Below are 12,905 nucleotides of genomic sequence, written 5' to 3' on the forward strand. Positions count from 1 at the left end.
ACTGTCTCGCATGACCTTCTCATAAACAAACTAGGGAAATGTAACCTAGATGGAGCTATTAAAAGGTGGGTGCATAACTGGTTGGAAAACTGTTCCCAGAGAGTAGTTCCCAGTGGTTCACACTCATGCTGGAAGGGCATAACGAGTGGGGTCCTGCAGAGATCAGTTCTGAGTCCAGTTCTGTTCAATATCTTCATCAATGATTTAGATAATGGCATAGAGAGTACACTTATAAAGTTTGCAGATGATACCAAGTTGGTTGCAAGTGCTTTGGAGGATAGGATTATAATGCAAAATGATCTGGATAAACTGGAGAAATGGTCTGAAGTAAATAGGATGAAATTCAATAGGACAAATGCAAAGTACTCTACTTAGGAAGGAACAATCAGTTGCAAACATATAAAATGGGAAATGACTGCCTAGGAAAGAATACTGCAGAAAGGGATCTGGGGGTCATAGTGGAACACAAGCTAAATATGAGTCAGCAGTTTAACACAGCAAACATCATTCTGGGATGTCTTAGCAGGAGTATTGTAAGTCTAGAAGGTGTGTGGGTTACATAAGCAAGACACGAGAAATACCGGTAATTCTTCTGCTCTACTCTGTGCTGATTAGGCCTCAACTGGAGTATTGTGTCCAGTTCTGGGTGCCACATTTCAGGAAAGATGTGAACAAATTGGAGAAAGTCCAGAGAAGAGCAACAAAAATGATTAAAAGTCTAGAAAACATGACCTATGAGGGAAGATTGAAAAAATTGGGTTTGTTTAGTATGGAGAAGAGAAGACTGAGGGGCGGGACGGGACATAAGTTTTCAAGTACATAAAAGATTGTTACAAGGAGGAGGGAGAAAATTTTTTCTTAACCTCTGAGGATAGGACAAAAAGCAATGGGCTTAAATTACAGCAAAGAAGGTTTAGGTTGGACATTAGGAAAAACTTCCTAACTGTCAAGATGGTTAAGCACTGGAGTAAATTGCCTAGGGAGTTTGTGAATCTCCATCATTGGAGATTTTTAAGAGCAGGTTAGACAAACACCTGTCAGGGATGGTCTAGATAATACTTAGTCCTGCCCTGAGTGCAAGGGACTGGACCTAGATGACCTCTCAAGATCCCTTCCAGTCCTATGATTCTATGAAACATTTCTGTTCTGTATTTGGGGAAAAAACATGACATAGTGTCATCATATGGTGGTGATAACTCTTTCCATTCCACTAGTATCTCTGATGGATGTTAAACACATTTACTAAAGTTAGACATTTTAAATCAGCAGGACCAGATAACTTGCCTGACTGAGAAGCTCGCTGTACTGTTAATGTTGATTTTTTTTTTCAACAAGTCTGGGAGCGCTGGGGATATTCTAAAAGACTGGGGGAAAGTTAATGTGCCAAATTTTAAAAAGGGTGAATGGGGTGATCAGGGCAATTACAGGTCTGTCAGCCTGAGATCGATCCCAGGCTAGAGAATGGAATGTTTGATGCAAAATGCAATAAAGAATTAAGAGAAGGTAATGTGATTAATGCAAATCAGCATGGAAAATGCTTTCAGATTGTGGCTCCTACACTGATTGGCAGGGAGGTGGGCAAAAGTGGTTTTGTGGAAGAGGTTTACAACCCCCACCCCAATCTTGAGGCCAGTGAGGGATGGGACCTGTCTAGTCTGACTTGTACCTGGTGCCTGTGATCACAAGGTACAGTTCTGATGTCTGGGGATTGCCAGGACATCGAGATGCCCTGGAAAGCTTCCTGTGGTGGTGTAGGAGGTGCTACAATGGCTGTAGACTAATTGATGGAGGAATCCTTCACTGACTGGTTAAGCTGACTTTTACAAGCAGCACAGATCCCTCATAATGGGGATCAGGGTCTGTCCTTGCATTTTTCTGTGCAATATGCCCTGGAACTGATCTGCTTTAGCAGATTAATTACACCATATTTGCTAGTATTTCCATTCACACAGTTCCCAGAGCATTTTATAGGGGTTACTTGCTCACAACAGAATTGCTGTCACTTTTCAGGTCAGACACAACAACCTCAGTAATATTAAAACAGCCATTAGAATTGGAAGCAAAGAATAACGTTGTCAAATATAAATGATAAGGAACTGTAGTTGCTGTTGAGGTCCCCCCCCAATTTTGTTTACTGTTGTTTTTTTGCTTGTTGTCCAAGCTTCCAGGGGCTCTGATGGGTAGGACCCTATCAAATTCTTGGTTTATTTTGGTCAATTGCATGGCCAGTGGTTTTTTTAAAAAAAAGCTGTGGGGCAGGGGGGCTGCAAGGCGATTCTAGTGGGGTTGTGGGATTGCTACCCTTACTTCTGTCCTGCTGCTGGCAGGGGCCCACAGAGGAAGGCTGCTGGCTGAGTGCCCAGCTCTAAGTCAGCGCCACTGCCAGCAGTGGCACAGAAATGAGGGTCACAGGGTATGGGGGGGAGGTTACCCGGCAGTCTCCTGCCCATGCACATGGGGTGACGGCTTGAACTGCAGCCTCCCCGTGTGTGTGTGAGGGTGGGGGTTGATAGCTTGAACTGTGGAGCTTCCTGCAGCCAGGGCAGGTTCCTGGAGGTGTCTGATCTGTCCTGGGAGCAGTCCCTATAAGGGAAGAGGAAGTCCTGTCCCTCCCCATCCCCAGCTGGGGGCTTGCACAGGGGAGGAGCCCCTAACTAGGCGCGCGATTTCACGAGGGAGATCAGATTTCACAGTCCGTGATGCGTTTTTGATGGACGTGAATTTGGTGTGGGGGGAGGATAGCTCAGTGGTTTGAGCATTGGCCTGCTAAACCCAGGGTTGTGAATTCAATCCTTGAGGCTGCCATCTAGGGATCGGGGCAAAAATCTGTCTGGGGATTGGTCCTGCTTTGAGCAGGGGGTTGGACTAGATGATCTCCTGAGGTCCTTTCCAACCCTGATATTCTATGAAATAAGCTGAAAAAACTAAATAAAATGTTAGCAAGACATGATGGACTTACCCAAAGCTGAGAAATTGTCTTGGACACTTAAACCAAAATTTTCCAATCTGAGACCTGAATTTAGGCACCTGAATCTATATTTAGGCATCTAAAGAAAGTGGTGAAAACCTTTTTCAGAGGTGTTGAGCACCTGCAGCTTCCACTGACTCAATGGATTTAGATATCTAACTTGAGGCGCACTCACATCTGTAAAATTTTGTCATAACTTAACACCCCACCCTGATTTCCAGTACCAACTGTTTAATATTGGTCCTAGACTTGTATTAGTTATAAGGATAAAACTTGATGTACTCATATGTCAGTGGTATGCCTGCAACTTCTAGATCTTGTTTTTTTAAAAAACAGTAGATAGCACTATGTGTTACTTATATGTAATGTTCTCATTGTCTTTTAAATTTAGATGGAAGAAGGAAGTAAAAATGTGCGTCTGGGAACACTAATTGGTTTGCTGGTAGAAGAAGGACAGGACTGGAAGCAGGTTGAAATACCAGCAGATACTGGTGATCCATCTTGTCTGGCACCCCCGATGGCACCGCCTGCAGTTGCACCTACTCCCCCTCCAGTAGGCATTTTAGCTTCAGCCTCTACCAAAATGGAACATGGGCTTGGAAAACTACCGTGAGTTTCTGTATTCCCATGAACAACACTTTCAGTGTGAGACTTGAGGGTATTGCCACTACAGGTGGGGCCAAATACTTCCCTTTTGTAACTTCAGTGAAATCAGTGGAGTTGCACTAGGGATGAATTTTGTCTCCGTAGCTAAAATCAAAGTATTGTTTGAGAGATTCTTTACATTTGCCTGGTTTGTTTAGGCCTTGTCTACAAAGGAAGATTTTGTTGTTTTTTTTTGTTTTCTATAACCTAAGACATGAATTTAAACCAATATAGTTATACCAGCCTAACTCCCTGTGTGGACACTCTTATTCTGGTATAAGAGTTCCTTTTTTTCAGTTTGGCTTATGTCACATAGGAAGAGTTTTAAGCTAAACTGAAAAAAGTTACTCTTATACTGGAATAAGAGTGTCATGTAAGAGGTTCTCAGTAGAGAGGTGTGGAGTGTTCAAAAGTGTTGACGTAAGTGTGCCCTCTCATTACAACTTATGCAAATTTGTAAGTACACCATGGTAATAATCAGTCAAAACATCTTCATCATCACTTTTTGCAGATAACACAAAAATTGGGGAGGAATAAATAATGAAGAGGACAGGATACAAAGCAATCTAGATCACTTGGTAAACTGGGCAAAAGCAAACAATATATGTTTTTATTATGGCTAAATGTAAATCTACATCTAGGAACAAAGATTGTAGGCCATACTTACATCATGAGGGACTCTGCTGGAAAGCAGTGATTCTGAAAAAGATGTGGAGTCATGGTAGATAATCAGCTGCACATGAGTTTCTAGTGTGATGCTGTGGCCAAAAGGCTAATGTGATCCCTGGATATGTAAATAGGGGAGTCTTGAGTAAGAGCAGAGAGGTTATTTTACCTCTATATTTGGTACTGGTGTGACCACTGCTGGAATACTGTGTTCAGTTTTGGTGTCCACAATTCAAGAAGGATGATGATAATTTGGAGAGGGTTCAGAAAAGAGCCATGAGAATGATTAAGGGATTAGAAAACATGCCATATAGTGATAGACTCTAGGAGCGCAATTTATTTAACATAGCAAAGAGAAGGTTCAGGGGAGACTTGATCACAGTACCTACACGGGGAACAAATATTTAATAATGGGCTTTTCAATGTAGCATGATCCAGTGGCTGGAAGTTGAAGCTAGACAAATTCAGCTTGGAAATAAGATGTACATTTTTAACAGTGAAAATAATTAACCACTGGAACAATCTGCTAAGGATCACGGTGGATTCCCCATCACTGACAATTTTTCAGTCAATATTGGATTTTTTTTTTTTCCCTAAAAGATCTGCTCTAGGAATTATTTTGGGAAAGTTCTATGGCCTGTGTTATACAACAGGAATGACTAGATCAGGGGTTCTCAAACTTCATTGCACCATGACACCCTTCTGACAACAAAAATTACTACATGACCCCAGGAGGTGGGACCGAAGCCTGAGCTTGCCCAAGCCCCACCGCCCCAGGTGGTAGGGGGCCAAAGTTGAAGCCTGAGCCCCGCTGCCCCAGGTGGGTGGATGGGACGGGCAGGCTAAAGCCAAAACCTAAGGGCTTCAGCCCCAGGTAGGGGACTTGTAACCTGAGCTCCGCCACCCAGGGTTGAAGCTGAATAGGGTGACCAGATGTCCCGATTTTATAGGGTCAGTCCCAATTTTGGGGTCTTTTTCTTATATAGGCTCCTATTACCCCTCCACCCCCATCCCGATTTTTCACATTTGCTGTCTGGTCACCCTAAAGCCGAAGCCTGAGCCCCACCGCCCAGGGTGGTGGGGCTTGGGCTTCAACTTTGGCCCCAGGCCCCAGCGGCTCTAACATTGGCTCTGGCGACCCCATTAAAACGGGGTCTCGACCCACTTTTGGGTCCGGACACATAGTTTGAGAACTGCTGGACTAGATGATCACAGTGGTCCCTTCTGGTTTTGTAACCTATGAATTTATGAGTAAGTTTGCCAAAAACAGGAGTTAAGTATCAGCAGCCTATAAAGGACAGGATTAGTTTTCAAAATGACCTTGACAAATTGGAGAATTTGTTTGAAACGAACAAGATGACCAAAGGAATATGACCCAACAAACTGAGGCCGTTGTAAACGGAGTTAATATCATTCTTCTTCGAGTGCTTGCTCATATCCATTCCAGTAGGTGTGTGCGCGCCGCGTGCACGATCGTCGGAAGATTTTTACCCTAGCAACACCCGGTGGGTCGGCTGTGGAGCCCCCTAGAGTGGCACCGTTATGGCGCTGGATATATACCCCAGCCGACCCAGCGCCCCCTCAGTTCCTTCTTACCGCCCCTGACGGTCGTTGGAACTGTGGAGCGCGGCATAGCTGATCTCCACACTCCCTAGCTTCTCGTTGTTGTTATAGTTAGTTATATAGATAGTTATTCAAGTTAGTTGTATAGTGTATATATATAGTTGTATATTGTTATCGGGGGTTTGGGGGTGTTTTTCCCCTTTTCCCCCCCGGCGCACAGCCGGGCCCATGCCCAAGGCTCCTGGCTTTAAGCCGTGCGCGTCCTGCGGGAAGCATATGCCAACCAGCGACCCGCATAGTTCCTGCTTGAAGTGCCTTGGAGAGGCTCATCCAGCAGATAAGTGCCCTATCTGCAAGGCCTTCAAGCCGAGGACAAGAAAGGAGCGGGACTTTAGACTCCGTCAGCTCCTGATGGAGGCGGCTCTGAGTCCGGATCCTCCCTCGGCGCGCCCTGTCCCTGCACCGAGCGCTTCGGTGCGCAGCGCCCCGGCGGGCCCGACCGGTGCGGCGGAAAAGACTGCTCGGCACCGACCGACGTCGGCACCGCGCCCGCCTAAAGAACCTCGGCGCCGATCCCTTTCTCTGGGCCATAAGAAGGCCGGCAAGGCGCGGGACGTTGCTGCCGCGAAGATACCGGCTCCCCCGGTGCCGGGGGTAGAGCCGCGTCCGCAGTTGGACCGCCAAAGACAGGCGGCCACACCGTCGACTCCGGCACCGAGGCCGTTGAGTCCGGTGCGGACTGTTTCACCACCAAGGCTGGTGGTGGAACCTTGTCTCCCTTCCACCCCGGAGACCTTTGCTACGGCGAGAGACCTGATCGCCCTCACGGAGCCGGCGCCGTCACAACTCCCGGCACCGGTGGCTCCACGCGTGCTGCAGTCCAGAGGAAAGCCTGCCCTGGTGCGCCCACCGTCGCCAGCACGAGTCTCTCGGCACCGCTCCAGATCCCGGAGCAGGTCCCGACGCCGCTCTGAGTCCCGGCGCCGAATATCACCTCGGCACCGGTCGTACTCGCGGCCCAGATCCTCTTCGCGGCGCCGTTCAACATCCCGGCACCGTCGCGACGACCGGCACCGATCGGGCTCGAGACGCAGCTCCCGGCACCGGTATGAGCGCCACTCGGGCTCGAGGGGCCGCTCCCGGTACCACGCCTCCTCCAGATCGTCGTCCCGTTCCAGATCGGGATCCCGGCACCGGAGGGACTACCGGCACCGATCCAGATCCCGGCACCGCTCTCCGGCACCGCACAGGGGCAGATCGCCTTACGGCCGGCACCGATCGGCACCGTACCATCCGGTGCCGACGGCGTCGGGTTCGGCACCGCCGTGGCCATCGAGATCGGCGTCGCGATCATCTGAGGCAGTGGAGGCCGGCCACCTGCAGGAGACCGACGACCCTATGCAAGGACCTGCGCATTGGTCCTTCTGGACTCCTTGGGCCTACCATCAGGCACAAGGAGCTCCGCTATCTGCCTCCCGCTCGGGCCGTTCGGAGCCTAGGGCCCCAGAGTCCACCATCTCCCGCCCTCCTCCAAGGGACAGTACAGAGACCGATCACGCTCCCCTTGAGTCCGGATCTCATCTCTCAGGACCACGGCCGGCTGTATCACCCCGACCTGCAGTCGCTCCACCTCACGGCGTGGATGCTTCATGGTTGAGTCGCTCAGAGCGGCAATGCTCGCAGGCCGTCCAACAGGTCCTGCTGGGAAGTAGAAAGCCCTCTACGCGGACCACTTATTTAGCCAAGTGGAAGAGGTTCTCCTGTTGGTGTGAGCAACGAGTTACGTCTCCCTCGCAGGCTCCTATCCCCTTGATACTGGAATACCTCCTGTCCTTAAGACAGCAAGGCTTGGCGACATCCTCAATCAAGGTTCACCTCGCCGCTATTTCCGCTTTCCACCCAGGAGAACTCACGTCCTCGGTCTTCTCTAACCCGATGGTCGTTAGATTCCTCAAGGGCTTAGACCGGCTGTACCCACAGCAACGACAACCAGTTCCGACGTGGAACCTCAACCTCGTCCTCTCCAGGCTCACAGGGCCTCCGTTTGAACCATTGGCGACCTGCTCACTCCTGTACTTATCCTGGAAGACAGCCTTCCTCGTAGCCATCACCTCAGCACGACGTGTCTCGGAACTCAGGGCGCTGACATCCGAGCCCCCTTATACGGTGTTCCACAAGGACAAGGTGCAGCTTCGCCCCCATCCTGCCTTTCTTCCGAAGGTGGTGTCACCTTTCCACGTAAACCAAGATATATTTCTCCCGGTCTTCCATCCGAAACCGCACGCTACTTGTCAAGACCAGCGTTTGCATTCTTTGGACGTTCGCAGGGCCCTGGCTTTCTATATTGACCGGACAAAGCCATTTAGGAAAACGACGCAACTCTTCGTTGCGGTGGCCGACCGGATGAAAGGATCACCGGTCTCTTCACAGTGCCTGTCCTCTTGGATTACGTCCTGCATTCGTGCTTGCTACGACCTGGCCGGTGTACCGACGCCACACCTCACTGCTCATTCCACGAGGGCCCAGGCCTCCTCGGCTGCCTTCCTGGCTCAAGTACCGATCCAGGACATTTGTAGAGCTGCAGTGTGGTCATCGGTCCACACATTTGCTACTCACTATGCGCTGGTGCAACAATCCAGAGACGATGCTGCTTTCGGGTCAGCGGTTCTGCACACAGCAATGTCTCACTCCGACCCCGCCACCTAGGTGGGGCTTGGGAGTCACCTACTGGAATGGATATGAGCAAGCACTCGAAGAAGAAAAGACGATTACTCACCGTTGTAACTGTTGTTCTTCGAGATGTGTTGCTCATATCCATTCCAAACCCGCCCCCCTTCCCCACTGTCGGAGTAGCTGGCAAGAAGGAACTGAGGGGGCGCTGGGTCGGCTGGGGTATATATCCAGCGCCATAACGGCGCCCCTCTAGGGGGCTCCACAGCCGACCCACCGGGTGTTGCTAGGGTAAAAATCTTCCGACGATCGTGCACGCGGCGCGCACACACCTACTGGAATGGATATGAGCAACACATCTCGAAGAACAACAGTTACAACGGTGAGTAACCGTCTTTTCTGTCGTGTGTTAACAAGAGTGTCTTATGTAAGACACAGGAGGTAGTTGTCCCATTCTACTCGGTACTGGTGAGGCCTCATCTGGAGTACTGTGTCCAATTCTGGGTTCCACGCTTTAGGAAAGGTGTGGAGAGAGTCAACAGGAGGGCAAAAAAAAAGGTTTAGGAAAATCCTGACTTCCAAGGAAAGTTTAAACATGCCCATTTTTTTTTTTTTTTTTTTTTTGTCTTGAGGAAAGAAGAGTGGGCGGGAACCTGATAAGTCTTCAAATGTGTTACAAAGAAGTCCAATTGTTCTCCATGTCCACTGAAAGCAGGACAAGAAGTAATCTGCTTAATCTGCAGAAGGGGAAATTTAGGTTAGATATTGGGCAAAATATCTAACCTAAAAAGTAAGATCTGGAATAGGCTTCCAAGGGAGATTATGGAATCCCTTTCATTGGAGGTTTTTTAAGAACAGGTTAGGCAAACACCTGTCAGTGATGGTGTAGGTAGATTTGGTCCTGGATTAGTGCAGGTGGCTGGACTTGATGACTTTTTGAGCTCCCTTCCAGTCCTACAATTTCTATGGTTCTATGAGTGTTGAACACTATACAATTCAATTAATTTTTTAGCTCCTTGCCTATCTGTCCAATTTGTTTGTTTAATTTTGCTGTTAGCATTCAGGCTGTCCTAATGCAAGTAGGGAAGACCTTTGGAAGACACTAACTGAGGCCTCTAACAGCATGCTTGCTATAGTAGAAGAGTGATTAGAGCACTAAGAAGGGTTAAATCAAGTGCTTTGACATCTGAGAATGTTAGAACAGAAACTGATTCAGTGACGCTCCTAATCACAAATGCGTGACAACTAATTTAAAATCAAATTAACGTCTTTAATGATTTACATTCCTTGTCAAGCTGGTATTACTGCACTTGGAATTCTTGTGTGGTTCAAAGGGCTCCGCTCCTACCAGCTCTTCTGTTTATCTCTTCAAGGCATTCTTTCAAGAATTTGGAGAAATAAAATCTGGTCTCAAGTACTAATGTTGCTCTGTTGTTTTTGCTAAATTAACTTTTTTGCATCTAAGAATTTTAAAGTTTTGCCTGAGTTCACTATGTTCTCATGTCATATAAATTATCTTAAGATAAAATGAATGCTCTGGAACTTTTCTCCAATATACCTCTCAATTAAAATGCAGAATTGGGTTATGATGTGTAACCATTGTAGTTTCTGTATAGCAATGGAGATCAGTGTTACGTGCTGTAGATGATGTGCTTAACTCTGTCTCTGGAAAGGTACTGCAAAACATATCCTGCATGGGTTGAGATGACACAGATACAAGTTTATGATGTTTGAGAGTGGGAGGAAACTGCATTAAACTTGTAAAGCTGAAAATGAGATTAGAATTATTTGCATAAATTCCTTATTTCTCAGTCCAGATGATCTGTTGTACTTCTAGAAGTTTGTCCAGTAAACTTAACTATAAAAGCAAAAATTGAAGATGTTAAGTATAAAGATTGTTATAATTGAAATTAGACAGAACTAATGATGCAGTTGTCACTACCTCACCTGCTATTAAAGAAGAGCAAGCTTGTGTAAGTATGTATACACTGCCATTAAAACTCTGGCTGGCCTGTGCCAGCAGGCTCGGGCTACGGGCTTTTTAATTGAGGTGTAGACTTCTGGGCTCGGGTTGGAGCCCAGGCTCTAGGACCTTGCCAGGTGGGAGGGTCCCAGAGCTTGTGCTTCTGCCAGAGCCTGGACGTCTACACTGCAATTAAACAGCCTGTAGTCCAAGCCCTGCGAGCCCGAGTCCGTTGGCACAGGGCCAGCCGCAGATGTAGACATACCTTGTGAGACAGTAAGCATACAGGGCCAGCTCCTCAGACGCAGCAGGGCTCTTTTATACTACCTTGCCAAGAGATGATCTATGCAGCTGATATATCTGGCTCTGTGGTGATCACCTGTTTATATGGGGATCCTCCAATGGTGTTGAGGCTTCTATGTCACCCCATTCCTTGCTGGTAGTAGCATAAGGTAGATGGCTGGGACCCCCGATGTTGGGATGATGCCCAGCTGTGGTTTCAGTTCCTTGGGGTCACTAGTAGCTGTAGTGTAACCTCAGGGCTCTGATACTCTGGTATAGTAGAGCCAACCCTTCACATTGCAGCCCTGGGATCAGGGGAGTACAAAGGTAAACTTTATGCTACCTTTGCACAAACACCCACTGACTTGCACTGCATTCCCCACAGCTGGAGCTGAGGCTCTGGACCATAGCACATGGTATCCAGAACCTTCTGACATTTTGTGTGTGAAATACATTCACCTAACCCTATTATTTAGGTGGTTTTCTTTTTTCACTTCAGGATTCGCTTAAGTCCTGCTGCCCGCTACATTCTAGAGACACATGGACTTGACCCAAGCAGTATTACTCCCACTGGGCCTCGAGGAATCCTCACTAAAGAGTATGTATAAGCCTGCTATAATTAATCCAAATATTTTATTCATTTCCTTTTTCAGCCTAGCCCAAATTCCATGGTGTTCAGCATACAAGACCCACTTGTTCTCTCAACCTTTTCCTTGGGGGAATTGATTGTTTGGATGACCAACAGAGGATGTGGGAGGCTGGGTTGGGTGACATTGTAAGAAGTTTGTATTTTTCTTTGTATGATCTCTGGGACAGGGACTGTCCAGCCATGTGACAGCTGGGAGAGATAGTGCAGCCCTCCCATTCCCCTTAGCCCACTACTAGAATGATTGACAGCTCCCAAACTGTGCTGTCAGCTGGCACAGGGGTTTCATTGGGCCTGAAGAGCTCCCCCACATGCACAGAGGCAATAAAGTGTCAGAAGAAGCAGCAGAGGCCATCCTTCCCTAACACTTGTTTTATGGGGAATCTGAGCTCCTGCTTTCCCGCACATGGGTCACTGCTGTAGCCTTGTATTTTATTTAAAGTGAATTTAGTAAGGTTGTATTGCATCACCGTGGGTTCGGCTCTGGTGGCTACGGTTTCAAGTTCAACACAGTGAAAGTCACCTCTGCTGTTTGCTTCAGATTTAGAGTCTCTAATAACATAAAGACCAAGGACAGTGACTACACATACATTTACAAGTACAAGGTCTAGTCTCATTTACAAGTTTTATTAAAGTTACAATTAAAATTATGATTACCCATGCATACAGAAATCCTATAAAGACCTATGCACAAGTTACAAATATAGTCATACTCACATCCTTAATGATATTCTTAGGGTCTGACGGATGCCTTGTCAATTGATCATCAGGGTTGGTTCCTGCTGAAGTTTTCCCATACGGAACTCATTTTATCCAATCTGGGAGCCCTCTTCTATCTTGTGATTCTGACTAACCTAACACTCTGTGCATGTGTGTGAAGCTGTCTACCCTGTTTTTCCTTATTTGTATTGTCCCCCAAGAATATTGGGGTACCTTGTTTTTCATAGGTTGTAGTTCCTTTTATTCTTATTAGCATTTACGCACATGGTGCACCCTGCAGTTAGGGCATATGTTAGAAAAATGTGACTACCCGATATCTTGTAATCAAAAATTAATCTTAATCTTAATTTTTTGCAGTACCACCCATTGGCACATCTATTCCCATAATTTTGTGGCATAGGGTCATTCTTTGGTCACTTACTTATGTCAAGCGTTTCTTAAGCCTATGGCTAGTATGGCTAAGCAGACATCTTACAGGCCTCAGCCTGTAGCCCTTGCTTTTCAGCCCTACTTACATAGATACCTAATACATAATTATCACTTCTAAATACTTATCAATTTTATACTTCTATAATCCTACACCTTAAATCTGTTTAGCCTACAATGATTATATATGACATAGCATATGAGCTAATTATAACATCACACAATAGATGAAAGATAAAATGAATTAATTGGCTGCACTGCTGACCCAGCAGACACAAGAATTCATCTGTGGAGTCCAGGGTCTGATTTGCTTCCATTTTAGTACAGGTAGGCTAAAGACATGAAACTTAGTTCTG

The 12,905-nt window shown here is 46.9% G+C and overlaps 1 protein-coding gene across 2 annotated transcripts in view; it reads left to right on the forward strand.

Annotated features, from left to right (window-relative positions):
* PDHX (pyruvate dehydrogenase complex component X) overlaps positions 1-12,905 on the forward strand; it is a 107,829-nt gene that overhangs the window by 46,139 nt on the left and 48,785 nt on the right. For both annotated transcript variants that reach the window (XM_026651487.2, XM_026651488.2), the window contains 2 exons: positions 3,360-3,577; positions 11,257-11,355. In XM_026651487.2, the coding sequence (XP_026507272.1) occupies positions 3,360-3,577; positions 11,257-11,355 (317 nt within the window). The remainder of the gene's footprint in view (positions 1-3,359; positions 3,578-11,256; positions 11,356-12,905) is intronic.

The sequence above is a fragment of the Terrapene carolina genome, unplaced genomic scaffold (assembly GCF_002925995.2).
Source record: "Terrapene carolina triunguis isolate 2854851 unplaced genomic scaffold, T_m_triunguis-2.0 Scaffold96, whole genome shotgun sequence".
In the NCBI taxonomy this organism is placed as follows: domain Eukaryota; kingdom Metazoa; phylum Chordata; order Testudines; family Emydidae; genus Terrapene; species Terrapene triunguis.